The sequence below is a fragment of the Rissa tridactyla genome, chromosome 14, assembly GCF_028500815.1.
Source record: "Rissa tridactyla isolate bRisTri1 chromosome 14, bRisTri1.patW.cur.20221130, whole genome shotgun sequence".
NCBI classification, from domain to species: Eukaryota; Metazoa; Chordata; class Aves; order Charadriiformes; family Laridae; genus Rissa; species Rissa tridactyla.
Genome location: NC_071479.1, coordinates 11,705,033 through 11,722,631, shown reverse-complemented (window position 1 = coordinate 11,722,631; position 17,599 = coordinate 11,705,033). Strand labels below are relative to the sequence as shown.

Sequence of the window (17,599 nt, the reverse complement as noted above, 5' to 3'; positions counted from 1 at the left end):
GATGCTGCGCACACCTCCCCAGCAGCCTGCTCTCACTGGGCACCCACAAACAGGTGAAGGGGGTTATTGTATTTTTTTTCCTTAATATACCCGTGCTATAAATACAAGCGTCTGTGGGTGAGGTTGGCGGCAGATGCAGTTCGGCATCCGGATGGCAAATTGCATTTTATTTGCCTGACTTCACACAGCTCTGGGCTTCCTGCCCCGCAGACAAATGTATCATCAAGTTAAATATCAACGGCCGCATCCTGATGGCAGCCCCGCCAGCAGGGACTCAGCGTTGCACTGCTGCTGACAGCTGGAACCCTGCGTTTCCCAGCCGGGTGGCTGGAGGCAATAGATGTGCAGCAGAGGCTGGATAGCCCAGCATGGGCTGTCGGAACCAGGCTATGCTCCCTCCTAACACACCCGGCAAGGCAGCAGTGACTTTGCCTTTGTCACAGACAGATACGTGCTCCTAATAAATATGATGAGCCCCACAGAAATCCCAATGCACAAGGGGAAAAGCGTTCTGCAAGACCCTCTGGTGCTTCACAAAACAGTTTGCAGGGCTCCTCCAGGACAGGCTGCACCAAGAGCTTCCTCCTCTGGCCAGACCTGCTTTGGGTTTAAAGACATTGGGGTGGAGAATGAAAGAGCAAGACGGACCACCCCAGGCCACCCAGCCTCCTCCTGCCCACACCGAGTACCCTGAGCATCCGGCATGTGCAGCGGGATGTCAGGTCCCAGACCTTGAGCCTCCTTTGCCTCTTTGCTGGACCATTTCCCTCTTCCCAGACCCTCTTTTGGGGACAGCATCACAACGGGACAATGACTCGCATCCAGCTCATGCCAGGGCTGCTCCAGATGGAGGGATTTAGGGTAAAGCCTGTGCCTGACCCTCATAACCACACACAGCTTGGAGGGAGAGGGAAAAAAAAAAAAAAAAAAAACCCAGAACACCCAAAATTTTCCTGCAGTTGTTTCTTTACAAAGCTTGCCTGTGCAGCCAGAAAAGGGCAGCAAGCTCCCATGGCTGCCGAGGGGAGAACAGGGGCTGTGCATGGCTCGGCCAGTCCCTACAGCCTCTCCGGGCTCAGGCCATCCTCTGCCCCCATTTCTTTCCATCCAGGCGGGGGGAGGCTGGGCTGTAAGGTGGCATATTGCTCAAGAGAAAGCCTTTTCCATCCCCTCCTGCCCTGCCACGAAGGTCTCTGGGATGGGGGTGCCTTCTCCCCTACACAGCACGGCCATCCCCAAGAGCACTGAGAGTCCCACGGCCCTTCTTTTCCCTTTTAGCCTACAAAGCCCAAATCCGGGGCACAGCGAGCCTGCTCTGTTCACAGGGAGGGGATTTTTACTCTGACCATTTCAAACTCTTGGCTTTTTCCTCGATTCTTTAACCATTTACTTATCATGAAGCTCTGAAGAGCCCCTGATAGAAAAAGCTCTGTGCCAGGAGACCAGGACACACATCCATCACTGCAGGAGCAAACCTAAGGGCCCCCTCAGGTGCCTCCAGACAGGCTTTTCCTAAAGAGAAGAGCTAGTTCCGACACTCTCATTGCCCTTTCTAATGAACACCATTCAAGCTGCAGTGACAGAGTTCCCAACGACCTGCCTCATGGCTGCGACGGAGCCTGTGTCCCAGATGCTGCATCGCTCTCCTGCACCGGTACCCAGCTGTGGTGGCCAAGCCCGAGTGTCCAGAGAAAGAAAAGTATCTCTTGTCCCCAGTGGAACACACCATGGCTTGAGGGACAGCAACCCCAGTCTGGACCAGGTCAAATACTTTTTTTGAGGAAATGTTGCTGGTGTTAAAAAAAATGCAGCATTTGGAGGTAAGAGAACAATTTGGAAATCCCGGCAAACGGTTTTGGCCAACGTAAAAGACATTTCAGTGGAGACAAAGCATTTCAGATTTTTTTTTCTGAATTATATTTGTCTTCTTTCTCTTCACATGGAGTTAAAGAAAAAAATATTATACAGGTGGATGTAAAACACACTGTGGTCACCCAGCAATTAAGGTCTCCAGAAATTTTGGTTTGGCCTCTAAATCAAAGAGCCCCCAGTCATGCCACAAAGCTCCAAAGAGCTTGAAGAAAGGGTATGGAAGTCCTGTCCCCATCACTAGCCCACCAGGGCTCTGGGGCCACCTCACCACGCACCCCAGGGAGATACTCACCATGCAGCACCAGGATCCGGCCCTGCACCTCGATGGACAGCTTCAGCTGGCCTAGAGGAAAGGAGAGGAGGGACAGTGAAGGAGGCAGAGCTCGCACGCCGCCCCCGGGACCCTGTGCTCCAAGGTCTGCACAGGGCCAGACCCATCCTGCCTCCCCACCACTGGGCACGAGGACATCGCTCAGGGAGCTGGGGGGAAAGAGGTGGGAGGAAACATCTTCTGCTACCAAGAAAGTCTTACGGCTCCAGATGCAAAAACATTCCGGGAAAACCTGAATACTGTTTTCTCAGCACACAGTAAACTCTGGTGGGAGAAGGAACGAGCCCATGGCAGAGGGGAAGCGGGAGCACCAAGATGAAACAGTTGCTGTGGGATGAATTAGCCCTTGTTTAATGTGCTCAAATCCTCCCCCCAGCCCAGATTCAACTTCCCCTTTGCCTCTCCCCTGAGCTTCTGTGCGGGTGAGGGGCTGTCACCCCTGCAGAAGGTGACAGCGGGCCAAGCTGCAGATGGCCTGGACGAAGGCCAAGGACAACCGGTGCCTTTGGTGGCAGGAACATGCCAGCACAAGGTCAGCCAAGGCTGGCTCCGCCGGGGGAGCCTGGGCCATGGCACTAACCTGGTTTCATCCATCCACTGCCGCGGGACCTCGCTCCACGCACCCCTCCTCCCTGCTCGCCCTGCTGCATGCCTCATCCGCCCAGCGTGGTTTGGGGGAAACATCTTCACTGACTGTCATGTCCAGCAACAGTTCATTATCACTGGCACTGCCGGGCAGAGAAGACTCCTCAACAAGGACTAACGCGGCACTGCTCACAGCACAAACCCGGCCCCCAGAAACCAAAGCACGGCAAGAGCTCCCACGTCGCAGCCTCCTGCATTTCCTGGGGATCCCAGACAGTACGGGCCAGTGAGCAGACAGGTCATCTCCTAAAATCAGGAGTCAATACTTGCTTTCATCCAGGATTAAACAAGAATGCTTTCACAGTCATGTGTTTTGACACTGAATAACTGTCAGGTGGCCAACGAGGCCAGGAGCTGCCAACCCCCACGGAAGAACAATGCCCCACCATCCTGCAATCCCTCTGCCACAGAGCCTGGCGGGGCTGAGACCAAGCGGGACTCCCTGGCTCCCAGTGACACAGCAACTCTGGGGAAGCGCCTGGCTCCCTGCACAACAGCACTGAGAGCTTCTGATGGAGGAGGTGGTGGTAGGGAAGAGCCTTGAGGAGCTACATGACTTTGGAGCAGGTCTGGATGGAGATATTCCTTGCACCCAATGTGGCTTACCCACAGCCATCCCCCAAGCCAGGAAGCAGGGACCTGGCTGGGGTGCCCGGCTCCCCACTGCCAGGCCTTGCAGGGGACCTGCCACCCATTGTCATCGTGCGCAGAGCGAGAAGCACGGTCAAGAGGTCAAAGGCAGGATGGTTCCAACACTCACTGACAGGCCAAAAGAGCAGATCTTAATAAGAGCACAGGGGTGTCCTCTTCTGCCCCTCAACGGGGCAGAGAATAACACAGAAGAGAGCTCAAAGTGCCAAGGTCCAGCGCCTGGAGCCAATGACAGGCTCTTTCTTGGAGCAGGAGGTTGATCTGACTTGTTAAAGGATGACCCAGGACCTGACCCGCTCCACAAGCAGCCCTTAAGGAGACTTCTCCCCGTGTGGCCTGGCAGAGCACAGCAGCAAGAGCTCATCGTGGGACTCGGCAGTCCCTCACGGGTGCTGCAGAGCCCACCTGTACAAGATGGCAGCCCAAAGGGCAACATTTGTACCCATCAGTGCCTTTTAAAATACCTCAGGTGAGAGAGGAAGGGAGGACTCAGAGCGAAGAGAGGAGGTGGGAGGGATGGAGCCAGGGAAGTGTCAGACCAGGGTTCCACAGGGAGCAGACCAGAGTAACTCAGCTCAGCCTGAGCATCCTCCTGGGGAATTCCTCTCAGTGTGGACTACGTGGGCAGCTCCAACCTCTCTTGAGCTTGGCTACTTGGGACAGGGTCAGCTGAAACCCAAGTACAAAGGCCAGGGGCGCTCAGGCAGGCCTCTGGATACAGAAACCCCTCTGCAGAGGCGCAAGGACGAGATGGGAGGATTATTTCTAAAGAAGGAAGGAAGGAGCATCCCAAACGTGCCTTTGGCTGGTGACAGGCAAAGTCACCACCTGAAAACGCAGCATGCACAACTACAGAAGAATACAGTGCTCGCAGCCTGCTCTGCACACAGGCGAGGGCCCTTCAGCAGAGCTGCGAATAACGTCCAGCTCGTTTGGAGCCGCGTAAACAGCTGTGTAAACAGCTCCAAATCCAACCTGCAGTTCCCACTGCCTTTTGAAGTGCCCGTGCCAGATCCCTGAGCTCCCACCTCTTACCCGGAGCTGCAATTTGTGATTTTCAGCACTGCCTGGACCTGTCTGCCAGCAACTGCTTCCCAGCTTTGAAGACCCAGGCGGTCCCAGACCCCGCGCGGGAGGCCAGCGCCTGGGACACGTGTAAACCCCTGCTGAGCGAGGGCACGGGTCCCAGGGCGGCCGCTCTGCCCTGCCAGCTTACTTACAGCTACACACGCGCTTTCCCATGCGCATATGACTCTGCATCAGCCCTAAAATCTATCCACAATCCTCCAACTGGCACAAAGGCTCGGCCGATGGCGTTTGCCAGGGTCTACGTGAAGCGCTGCTGGGGTCACAGGGGGCTGCCAGCCCCCGGCTCGCTGGCCCCGCTCAGGCACGGAGAGCTCTGTCCCTCTCAACGCCTCCCCAGGGGGCTTCCCAGGGAGCTGCCCCTGCCAGCATGAATAGGGTGTGTGGATTTCAGGGGTGATACAGGGTCTGAAATCTGCGTCATTGCTCTGGCTCAAGCCAAAACTAAACATTTCCCAATGCTCCCGAAGAATCAAAAGACTGAAAGCATCATTAGCACATTTCATTTCGTCCAAAGCAAAATATCCCGTTTTCACTTGTTCTCCAGCTTACAAAACACACACACACACAAAAAAAAAAAAAAAAAAAAACAAACCCAACTTGTAAAAATCATTCACAGACATCTAAGCATCTTTCAGATTAAAAACCAATGTTTCATTTTGCAAAAGACGCACCCAAGCGCTTAGGTTTGCTGGGGTGGGGATATCTTCTGGGATCGTTTAACAATTCAGAGAACTCGTGTCTCATTTTTCACCCAAAAAAAACATTGACAGAAAGTTTTCAAATCTCTCTCCAGCTCCCCTGTGTGTCCCTGTTCGAGGGCACGTGTGCGCACATGTGGAAATGTAAGTCTTTGCGTGCATGTGAGAGCAGGGTGAGAAAGTAAAGACGAGAGCCAGGTGGGGTAAATCAGGACAGCTCTATTGAAGCTAAACTGATTTACAACAGGGAGAATATTGTCCCCTAGTTTCACCATGCCTCCCCAGCCTCTTGGACCAAGACTTTAACCCTTCTGCTATCTCCTGATCTCCGAGGCTGTGGGAACCCTCTCGCTGTTCCACCATTAGCATGTAACAACCGTTACAACACGAAAGCAAAATGCCCCGGTCTAACCAAGCATGACGAGGAGTCAGCCCAGTAATGAATGGGCCCTGGGGAGGAGAAAGGAAGCTTTTGTGCTGGGTAATTCGGGGGGAGGAAGCTCTACGCCCAGGCCTGGGCTGGGGACGGCTGGGGCCGCTCAGCTCCCAGGGCAGCACACGGGGACAAGGCTTCTGCGCAATGCGGGACGGGGTCAGCGGGACAACAGCCTCGCGCATGGCGTGCAGTGCTGCTGCTGCTGGGACAGTGCCTGTGGTCCCCGTGTCACAGGCTACACCAGCACCAAAGAGAGAAAAGCGAGGAGAAAATGGGCAGTTCTGCCTTTTTCAGAAGTACCACAAATTGGCCCCTAGTAGAAAGGACTCGGGAGTATGGGTGGGAAAGGCCCTCTCCTCCCTGCGGGGAACAGATGACATGTCTCTCTTTGCTCCCAAGCGCCTCCAAGTTGCCTCCAAAGCACGGGCAGGGACAAATGGCACACCCCAGCCCGCCCCAGCCAGCTCGCCTGACCCCAGAGGGCTCCCAGCCTGGTGGTGCCGGGGAAGCAGCATTGGCAATTCCAGTGCTTGCCAACGGGACCGGGACCAGAGAGGGAAGCTGCTGTCAGAAGGAGCTGATCCAGCCGGAGCTGGGGGAAGGGATTTGCCGTACCAATGTCTGCATTCGGACAGAGCGGCTCAGTGGCAGAATTTTCTCAGATGCACTGAGCAGTAACCTTCCTCCAGACCTGGGTGGGCAGAAACGCCACCTCTACCAAGACAAGTTCTTGGGCAGCATTTCCACCTTGCCCCAAGAGCGGAGGGTCAGAGAAACATTATGCCCCGGATTTACCTCTTTTGATACATCTCTAACATGAACTGAAGCAAACGGCTTCAGCAGAGTGGCCCTGACACAGCTTGTCCAGGTCCCCCGTGTTGCTATAAATGAAAATAGGTGCAGAGAAAGGCCAGAGGGAGACAAAAGAGCAGACAGCTGGTCTCACGACAGGACCCACACGCAGCTCCTGGGTGCACACCCCATCACAGAGAGCAGGGCTCAGCCGGGCTCGCAGGGCTGCAGCGGAGAGGGCAGCCAGGCCACGTCCATCTGGACCCCACAGGGCCAGGAGAGGCAATTCGAGCTGATGAACAAAGCTGGCACAAGCAGAACGGGAAAAAACTGGGTATGAACAAGCACAAGCTGGTAATCAAAGGGGTTCCCACCCATGAGAGAAGTTTGCCAGGCTAAGGGAGGGGACATGTGAATGGCGTCCTTTGGGAGCAGACCCAGCAGGCAGGAAAATCTGTTCCTTACTGATGATCTGTGACAAATGGAAAATTTGGGTTTTCTGCTCCTTAGACGCTTTTCTAGTTTCTTGCAGGAAAAATGCAGGTTTTTCTCTAGCTGGGACAACCAAGAACCATCGGTGCAGAGGGCATTTGTACCCACCTGGGCAGGAGGTCCCCATGAGCACAAGGCAGAGCACCCCAAGATCACCATCTACAACCCCAGGCCCTGGCACCAGCCCTTTTGAAGGCCGTCTCCTGGGTCACCCGGATGGAGAGCGCAGTGCGGGCCCTGTCCTGCCACCGCTCTCCTGCCCAGAGCACACAACGCTGCATCTCCCCCGCAATGGTCAGCCCGTGAAGGGAACTGTGGCTGCAGAGACGATGCTTGGCCCGGACTTGGTTATAGAGCCAAGAGGCACCACAAAACTCACATTATTTGTCACGCATAAGTCCTACACACACAGACAGCGGCATTTCAGCTTCCAGGCTGTCCTGAGCAGTCTGGCTTACAAGCCAAAAGGGGGAAGGAGCAGCATCCCTGGCTGCCCAGGGAAGGGATGCCCTGCTCCATTCATGTAACTCCACTCTCTGCTTCCCTGCAGCCTCTTTAACAGCACATGGCACCATTGCCTGCCCTGCCCGCTAAAACAAGTGGAAGCTTTGAAAGAAAACTGCTTAAAAAATGGCACCTGAGAAGGGCACCCAGCTTCCCTCCGCATGGGATGTCTGCTGACAAGCCACCACACACCACAAGCAACGGCCATGGCATTTGCTGACAAATTCACCTGCCCGTAGGGTGGGTACAGAGGGCTCATAGCCCAGCCATCACCGGGCCAGCTCCAGCCCAACAGAGCCGAGCCACCACCGCCCACGGGCTTCTTCAAGCCCATGCTCCAAAACTGAAACAGCCACGGAAAAACCCTCAAGGAGCAAAGAAGGAAATTGGGGCTCTGCCTTAACGGGGACCACAGCTTTGGCCAGCCCTACGCAGTAACCCCAGCTCGTGCCCATCCGGGGGCAAAATGAGCGGGGAATTCAGCAGCGGGCTGGCTGCCGCAGCACGCCTCAGCAGCTGCAGCTTGGTTTCAGGGTGCTCCCCGGTTCACCAGCTCAATGGAGCTACATATTATTTCGGCTCAGTGAGGCAGAAGCGAGCAGGCAGCTGCTCAGCGTTAATGCCTTCGGGGAGGAGGTCTCCAGCCCGGTCCTACCGCGCCGGGCTTCGGCCACGACCTGCTGCATCTCCCCGTGCCACACCAGCCAGGGCCACGGCCACATCCCCCGGGCACCCCCTGCTCCCCGGCGCTGCAGGCTCATTGCTTACCGAACGTGGTGAGGCAGAAAGAAGGTCCCAGGGGGTCAGCCTGGCGGGTGCAGAGCGAGACCCTGTGGACACTGCCGGGCTCCATGGCAGGACACCCCTAATTAGCCAGTAATTGGAGCCCTTCCTGCTCAGCCCGGCAAAGCCAAGCAGCCGTTTAAGCCGGGAGTGACAAGCAGCCGTGTGGCCGGGTTTCCATGGGACGCGCGTCCAACCGCCGCACGTTTGAACGGCGCGGCTCCCATTGGCCCCGCGGATTTGAACGGGAACCGCACCTGCCTGAGCAAACAGGCCCGAGCCCCGCGCCGCCGCCATGCCCGAGCACTGCGCTCTGCAGACCCCGCCGGCACCATCCCACCGCCACCCTGCTCAGGCACCCGGAACGAGCTCCTGGGAAAAGGGGAAAACATTTCCTCTCCTCCGCAGTGTGCCAGGCTGTAAGTAACCCCCTTGAGTGTCCGTGCCATCGGGTTTGCTAGCACATGCTCAGCTGCTGGGGGAACTGTCCCACTGGAGCAACACGACACAGCAGCACCCACAGATCTTTGGGGAAATTAGGCAAGGAAGGGGTGCAGGAGAACTGGGTCTGTGGGGGTGAGACAAGGGAAGGAGGGATGGCAGGGCATGGGTTACCTGCTTGGCTCTCGTGTGACAAGAAAAGGGGCACGCAGCCCCCCAGGCTCATGGGGTCACTCTGCAAGACCCCAGAGCAGCCCTTCCCATCCCCCAGGAGCTGGTGATACACCCACCAGCTCTGGACGCCGCTCCACAGCTTACTGGGAGGCACCCAGCACTGAGCACAGGAGCGTGGAGGAATGATGGAGATGGTTTCTCTGAGAAAACCCCCTCCCCAAAGACTGGGCTCTCTAGAGCTCTCTGCTTCCCACCCATGGATCCACGCAGCCCTGCTCCCCACGGTGCAGGACCCCATGGGGGACTGATCTCCAGCAGAGTGAACCTGCTCCCACACCACCCCATGCTGCAGGAAACACCATGCTCAATGAGTTCGGTTCCTCGTGGCAATGCTGTGAGACTACAGGATCCACAGCAGCGTGTGGGGCCTGTGGTGAGCCCCTATCAGCCCCATAGGGGCTTTTTGGGTGAGAGTGGGCAATTCACAGGTCCTGCTGGCCTGGGCCCAGGCAGAGGTGGGCAATGGGAGAGCTCAGCCCTGACACGCTAAGGTCGGGAGAGCCAAGGGTGCAGCCCAGCGCAGGCTCTGAGCAGACGTGCTGCCAGTGCGGATGGGTGCTGTCAGTGCTGCGCAGGCACCTCCATTTCCCAGCCCACATCCAGCTGAAAGTAATACTAAATATATTGACCTCTCTGGGACAGAAAAGGACAAGATCTCCTGTAGGGTCCAGGGTGCCAAGACACACACCCTCACCACTCCTCCCCACCGTCGCCCCCTCCACACACTCCTGGCCAGGGCTGAGCCTCCGGCTGGCCCACAGCCCCTCTCACACCCCATCACTTACCTTTCCCCTTCACTCGTGCATGGCTGATCTTCCTCCTGCTCCCAGCTGGTCCCTTCTGCTTCCGCAGGGAGGATCGTATAGCCCCACATCGCCCCTTTGTCAGGGCTGGCAGACACTGCAGCTCCAGCAACCGAGGACTTTGCCCTGTCCCTGCCAGAGAAAACAGGAGATAAGATCAGGACATGGCCGGATGGGGAGCTGGGACACAGGGGACATCACAGGCTCTGCAGTACCCCTGGTTCTACCTGCCACAAGGGGATGTCTCCACCTTGCCCCAGCCTTCCCCAGAACACCACACTGCCAGGTCTCTTGCACTGAGCTTCTCCTGGCCAGCTCTGCGCAAACGTGGCCCATGCTGGCAGCGTGGCACATCTGTCCCACACCATCACCCCACTGCTCAGCCCTGCCTGTGTGCAGAAAGGAGTGATGGCAAGAGCCAGTGTCACAGCAGAACCCAGAGCCATGTTCAGAGGGAGTCACCCCTGGTGCACGTCTCAGCTGCAGCCTTGGCCATGGCCCTTTACACGACACACACCAAGTGCATCCCCTCAGCACCGTTGTATTTTATTATATTTAAAACAGCTGACCAGCCCCGTCAGAGCTTTGTTAGCCTGTAAGCAGCTCTCCAGAACACCGGAGATGCTGCCCTGCCACTGCCGGGTGTTCAGGACAATCTTGCAAGGCTCCAGCTCAGATCCATCTTCGTCCCACAACCTACTGAAGCGCTCGGGCTCAAAGCAGCAGGGGGGCTGTGCACGAGGAGGAATCGGATGGTTTCCTTGTGGCCAGCACCCTACAGATGGCACACCAGCCCCAGTCTGCCCCTTCTCACTCACAGTCATCACACCATCATCCGGGAACCTGCCACGGGATCCCATGCTGATGGAGATAAAAGTGCACAGACCGGGAAATGGGAGTCCTGATGGAGAGATATCTCCTGGCCACGGCACAGAGCAGAGGAATCAGCATGGCCCAGCAACTCTTCAGGATCAGAAACATTTTCCCAGGCTTCCTCCACAGAGATGAGCAGCGTGGGATTAGTGCAGCACAAGTGTCTTTTGTTGCCCTTACGCAGATCCAGTGCAAACGCAGCCCAAGCTGTGGAGTCACAGGTTAATTCCCCGGTGGGGGCAGCGGTGCAGAGCAGCGTCCCTCGCCCCGTGATGGAGCCGTGTCACACACACCCCCCATCCATAAAAGCAAAACAGCCTGATTTTGGTGATTTTGGTGCAACATCAAGCTCTTCGGAGCCAGCAAGTGCCACTCAGCCCCGTGATATGGCAGCGTGTACCAGGACGTACAGCACCTAGCGCACACTGCCCAACCCCTTCAGGGACCCCAAAACACCCCCCCAGCTCCATCTGCACAGCCCCCAGCCAAAGCGTCCTGGCACAGAGGGGCAGGCCATTTGGAAAGGCTGTTTGCTCGCTAGAAAAACTGTCTTTTCCCCCAGAGTTTGGCTTATTCTCTGGCATGGTACTGGCTTGATTCAGTTGAATTTACACTGGCAAAACTGCCTGAACCTGCAGGAAAAAGCAACAGAAGGGACACAGAGTGAGCAAGGGAGGGAAGGAAGGAGGGGTGCTCTCTGGCCAGCCCAATCCATCACTGCCAACAGACACCTATTGTACCGCTGCCATAAATCACAGCCCCTTTGGGCATCAGGGGGAGAGACAAACAATGACCCGACAAGTCTCCAGAGGCCTCCAGACAAAGAGTGTGGCTCTGTTTGGGCTGCTTGCCCCCCGCAGTGCTCAGCCCTAACCTTGGCAACCCACAGAGGCCTTGAGACAGCGCCCAGCCAAGCAGCCAGCTAATGCCACTCGCTGTTTTACTTGCCTCCTAATAAATTTAGAGCCTGTGAAGGCCTAGCAGGACTTTCTGCTGGCAGCTCCCACGCAAAGCTCCTGGCCGGTGGTGGAAAGAGGCCAGATGCCTCCTCATCCCTTGTTCCCACAGCACAGCAGCGAGGCAGGATGCGAGCTGTATGATACACAGCTCAGCGATCGGTGGAGCAAGAAAGGCCCAGAGCTGAGTCCACTCGGGCTGCGAGAGTCTCCTTCCTGCTCAGGGAAGCCCCCAGATCCATCCCCATGGGCGCTGCATTGCGGGAGCCTCCTGCACCCAGGCAACTGCAGAGCCCAGGGGAAGAGGCACCAGGCACAACCGTGGGCGAGAGCTGTCGGCACAGCTGAGCAGCCCTCCTGCTAACAAAGGTGTGATTCATTCTTTAGTTGCTGCTTGTTTGTTTAGCACCATAGTGGCCTTTGCTGCCCTAACCAAAACGTAGATGATGCACAAGCAGTGCAGGACGTTGCAACAAGCAGAAACACTTGTGGGACAGGCAGAGCCAGAGCACCAGGAGCTCCCACAACCTCCGGTTTCTCAGCAGCTCCAACGCATCCGTCTTTTCTCATGACACTGATGGATTTGAGTACAGGGGAAAGATGGATTCCCATTTCCCAGCAAGGCTGACAATGTCAGAGGCATGGGAGGCGAGCAGACGATGCAGCCTGGTGACACTGGTCCAGACCCTGCAAGCCTAGGCCACCAACAAAACTCTTTTGGCTCCCTGGTAGCCCCACAGCCCCCAGTGCTACGCTACAGCCTTCGGAACTCCTGAATTCTTCAGGACCCAGTAACCCACAGGGAGGTCAGTGCTGTTGGCTCCTGCCTCTCCAACAGGCACTCGAAGCTCAGGGCGAGGTCTGGTGGAGCGTGGTTGGACACAGGAGGGGAAAGGCTGCTCCAGCTCTTGGGGGTCTGTAATAAAAGCATCTCTGCCTATAACAAGTACCTGGCTTCCCACATCTGGAACAGCTGCTTTGCGTGAGGCGGGGATTAATGCAGTCGACAAAATCCAGAAACACAAAGAGGGGAACACGGAGACGCAGAGAGGAAGCAAGTCCTTTGCCAGTAGCCAGGAGTACCACAGGCAAGCTCTCCAGCGAAGAGATGACCTGGCCAAGCATGCAGCCTATGCCACAACATCTTGCAGGTCCCTGTCCCAGCTGCCCAAGGAGATATTTGCACCCCGGCATTTACAAACACGTCCCCATGGCCTGCTCTGTGCTCTCCTTGTAGACACAGGCACAGCCAGCGGGACAGGTCTGGCTTTCCCCAGCAGTGAAGCCTTCAGCTCCAGCACAGCTCACCAAGATCAGAGCTCATCCAAATTGTAACGAACTGAAACTGGAGGTGTCACATCCTCTACCACATCCCAGCCACATCTGCTGACATGCAAGAGAGCCCTGGACACAGAGCTGGGGAGAGGATGAACCCCTTCATCCCATCCTCACCTTCATCCCCTGTCCTTCCTCCCCTGTCCTCACAGGTAGCAGTGGCAGCGAACCTGGGAGAGGAACTGAGTCACATGTATTTACATTACAGAACTTTACAAGAGCTCTCCCCTTCTCCCCACAGGGAGGGCCTGGGGACCCCTCATCATCCCAGCCCTGGGGTCTGCACAGAAACCTCACAGAGGCTCAAAACCTCTCTTACAGCTGTGTTTAACAGTAAGATCACAGATGGAGGTCCCCAGAAGAGATCTGGGGTCACAATCAGTCCTGCTGTCACCTCCTGGACAGGAGGGTTGGAGAAGGTCCCTGCCACTGTCTGCAACATCCATCCATCCCTCGCCACATCGCCCAGAAGCCCTGTTGATGCCTGAGCACCACAGACACAGGTAAATGGTGTCAAAGCACTGTTCTGGACAACCAGGAACCAGCACACGGGTGGGATGGGCACTGCTCAGGGATACAGGGTAATCTCTAAGGCACTTCAAAATGTTTCTCCCTTCAGGCTTATCAAAAACTCTTCCCCTCATTTGTTCAGCTGAATCCATTTGCTGACATTTCCAGTGACCTCCATCTGCTACACATCAAAATTAAAGTTTATCCCAGCAAACTTACTTGGCACTGAAAAAAAATACAGTCCGGGATTGGACGTTTCAGCACACAGCATCCCCAGCAATGACCAGCACATCTCATCCCACAGGACACGCAACACCAAGCAGTCCTACTGAGGGAACAAATGATGGATCCACTCTGCCACCCCAGGTACCTGAGCCTCTGCTAGTGCAAGCAGAGCGTGTGCCAGCCCAGCCTCGCCATGTCCTTTCCTTCACCACACGTCCCCACGACAGCAGCGAGGCCATGGCTTGTGCTGCTCCTCTCCGGCACTGCCAAGCCTGCAGCTCTCCCCAGCACACGCAGCAAGCGGTGAGAGGTGTTTTACATGACACCTTGTCTCCCAGGAGCTCCCCAGGCTGACACAAAGCCTCCCCTCTCCATGTCGTTATTGCAAAATGCTTTTAAGAGGCAAAAGGAAAGACAAACAGGGCAGTAACAAAGACACTGTCTATCTAAAGCAGGCAGTTTCACAGGTTTGGGTAAAAGAATCTCATTAGATAGTGTTTTTCAAAATTAAAAAAAGTAAATAAATAGAAAAGGTAAAGAAGAGTCTGCGGGACTCTGGGACTCCAAGGCCATGGGAGTCACCCACACTGCCCTTCCAGAGGACTTGAGGCACACTGTCTGCAAAAAAATCACTCCTAACTCTCAAATCCAGCAGATTCAAGTCTGCTCCATCCCGCAGCACAAGACACTAACAGAGAGCACGAGGTCAAATGTGATCCTGCAAGGAGCTGGGCACCTCCAACACCCCACAAAGGGCACGTGGGAGATACAGTCCCTCATCTCCTCCAAGCACCGGGATCCGTTTCAGTGGTGATAACAAGGCACCTGCACAGCCATAACCCACCCTTCACCCAGGAGACAGAGCAGCACTGCAAACTTAAGCGGAGAAATCTGAGCACTCACGCGTGAGCCCTGGCTCTCCCAGCTGCTCCATGGCTCCCACACGGGATGGTCACTCTCTCCAGCACCGTCCAAGCACCACCATCCTGCGCTCAAGCTGTGATTTAGCCACCACGAGCTCTTGACCTTGGCAATGCTGTAAAGGGGGAGGGGGGGGAAACAGTATATCAATGTCCCAGGCGAGCAGAGCTCCAGTATTAGGAAGTTACAAATTAAATCGCATGCCGGGAAGAGATGGTGGCGGTGGCGTAACGGCCCCTTTCTCTAACAGCTCCCAACAGCGAGGTAACGACTCTTTCTAACTTCCCTCTTAACATTCAAACCTCTGGGCACTGACCTTAACCCGCATTTCTATTACAGTCTCCAGCAAACCGCACATTCAGCTGGTTGGCTTGGGAGTTAATGACTTTCTTTTAAAATTTAACACAGTTCTCAGACACAAATTTCAGTTTGCCAGCACTAAGATGTGCCTGTGGCTGGATATTCAAATCCAAACACGTGCTCAGACAGTTACTCCAGGCAAAAGGGTAACATATGCACACAGAAAACCCACAAGGCTGAAGCTGGCTTTGAAACTAAGGAAACTAAATCAGACTGAGAAAAACTACCTGGCTTCCCAGATGGTAAGAGGATTGGAACAGAAAAGGTTTGGGCTATTTCTGGGCAATCCTGAGGGCAGATTTCAGGGATTAGCAAGTTCCGCCATACAGGGCAGACAGACAAACCTCATCACCTTCCCAGCGGTGGGACTGCTGCAGGCCCCTTGCTCCCAGGGTCTACAGCAAGGATCGAGTACAGGACGGCTCCTGTCCCTGCCACCACCTCTGCAGCAAGCACAGCTGAAGCGTTCCCTGAAAAACGCCAGTGAGGAACCCAACAGAGATCAGACTGGCCGATTACTAAATCCCTTTCCAATCTGGGACCCAAGAAAGGTTTCCCCTGCTGCAAGGGTAGCTTTAGAAACACTGCACTTGCTCTGCTCACATCCCAGAGTCTGCACATCCCCTCGGAGCCCAAACCTGTGAGCCCAGGCAGCCCCAGCACGGCCCTTCCTGCTGCCTTTGCCAAACTGCAGCTCCGTCAGCTCCCACCGCAGGCAAAGCTCTCAAGGCTGATGCATTTGGGACTCCACGCTCCTGCAACACTGCAGCTCCCAGCAGGGAGCAAACGCTGCACTGGACATTAAACTAGCATTGACCCAACGTCAGCAAATGCCCCATGACCTGCTCCTGCCCACAGCCGTCCATCCCCTTCTGCAGAGTCTCCCCCGGCCAGCACAGGATCCCAACCCAGCACTCCTCAGCACTGCTGCTTTGCTGAGATACCAGAGCGGCTGCGACGCCCAGAGTTTTACAAGAGCTTTGTCTTTGCATCTCTATCGGACTTGACGTGTTTGGCATTTTTCACCCATAGCTTTGGATAACAAATTTCTTTAGTTGATCCCTTTTCTAAATCTCTCTCTCTGCCCCTTCCCAAAAAAATTAACAGTTTGAACATGCAGAGGGACTAAACCACACCGATTCTTGGCCTCTGCACTGGCGAGGCATTGCCGTAAGAATCAGGATGCCTGTGGCTTAAAGCACAGCAAGTATTTCTAGGGCAGGCAAAGGATCTGTAACGAATTCCACGTGAGCGGGAGCTGTCACAAACCTCCTCGGCTACTCACAAGGAATGCAGAGCACAGAACAGCCTGCGTGCACAACCACTTGTTCCCGTGCCCATCTTTTGGCAGGACCAAGCTTGCTGAACTCTGAAAACCGTTCATCTTGTCCCTCACCCCTTTCTATTGCTAAGGCTGAACTGTGCCTGAAACTGTTCAGGCTAAGGCAGCTACGACTAGGCTGTGGTTTGTGTATTAGAGCTACTCCATCCAGCAGCTCCCCTCCGGGAGAGAGCACACAGCAGAGAAACAGGTGGAAGAGTGAGAAGCTCTTTGTTTATTTTCAGTTGTCAAAGATTTCCACCTGTCTCGAACACTCCACGGCTGCAGAAAGTGGCTGCTTCCCTCGCCTGCCCTGTGGCTGGTAAGGGAGACACCTGGGGTTAATTCAGAGCCCTTTGAAGCACAGCAGTGCTTCCAGGTCACTCCAGAAACATCCTGTACAAAACGTCTCTTAAGGGGCTGGCAGAGCCTCCCACTGTCCCCCTTTCTAGTGAGGAAACAGCAGCTCTAGGGGATACTGGCAATCAGAGCAACCCGTGGGTGATCCGCAGGAACAGGGCACAGTCTAATTCACTCTCAGAAGGCTGAGAGGAGATACTGACCCCATAGCACCAATGGGTCACAATAAACTATTTTTTTTGTTTGTCTTTTGGTTTTTTCTTTTGCCATTTCTTGCCTGCAGAGTAGAAGCAGGCTGGGCACCCACCTAACTTCGGAACATGACGCAAACATCTCACAAGCTTACCACGTCAAGGCCTTGCACTTGGCTTTGCACTTCTTTAAGGCAGCGGGACTTTCACAAGCAAGGTGTTTAACACGTACCCGTCCCACAGCCTTAACCTCGATAAAAGCACAGCTAATTACAGCACTACATAAACTCACAGCACCGTTTTTCCCCATGCTTTCTGAACCCTCGATTACACTAGCAAAGAGTAGCAGCCTGAGACATTCAAGGTTCCTTAGAGGACGCCTGATCTGAACATCCAGTTCTTCTTCTGCAGCAGCCCTAGGGCCTATTACAACCGATGAAGAACGCAACCTAGGTCAAGCAGAGACATATGCAAAATGATAAATACTGTGGAAGCACAGCGAAAACTTTAAGTGGTGAGGTACGGCAATCCTGGACAAGGATGACCTAGTCCCACAGGTCACTGGAGCCACTGCTGCCTCTTAGAAACTCTTGCACGGACCTTGGGGCTACCTGATGTCTGGGTTTGCCATGTCGCGCCTCTGCCCCCAGCCCCTGCTGCCGCACACAGAGCCGGCATCCAGCACCGCTCTGTATATGTTCCTTACTCTGACACTGCTTCCTGGACAAAAGTCCGGGCTTTTGATATTTTTGATGTCTATTCGGGACCAACTTAAC

General features: G+C 55.2%; 1 protein-coding gene across 1 annotated transcript in view; it reads right to left on the bottom strand.

Annotated features, from left to right (window-relative positions):
• Positions 1 to 14,706, bottom strand: part of RGS3 (regulator of G protein signaling 3) — an 87,552-nt gene extending 72,846 nt beyond the window's left edge. Inside the window, exons 1-3 of the mRNA XM_054220793.1 lie at positions 14,574 to 14,706; positions 9,754 to 9,903; positions 2,165 to 2,215 (exon numbers count right to left, since the gene is read on the bottom strand). Of these exons, the coding sequence (XP_054076768.1) occupies positions 2,165 to 2,215; positions 9,754 to 9,903; positions 14,574 to 14,604 (232 nt within the window). The 5' untranslated portion in view covers positions 14,605 to 14,706. The remainder of the gene's footprint in view (positions 1 to 2,164; positions 2,216 to 9,753; positions 9,904 to 14,573) is intronic.
• Positions 14,707 to 17,599: the final 2,893 nt, after the last annotated feature.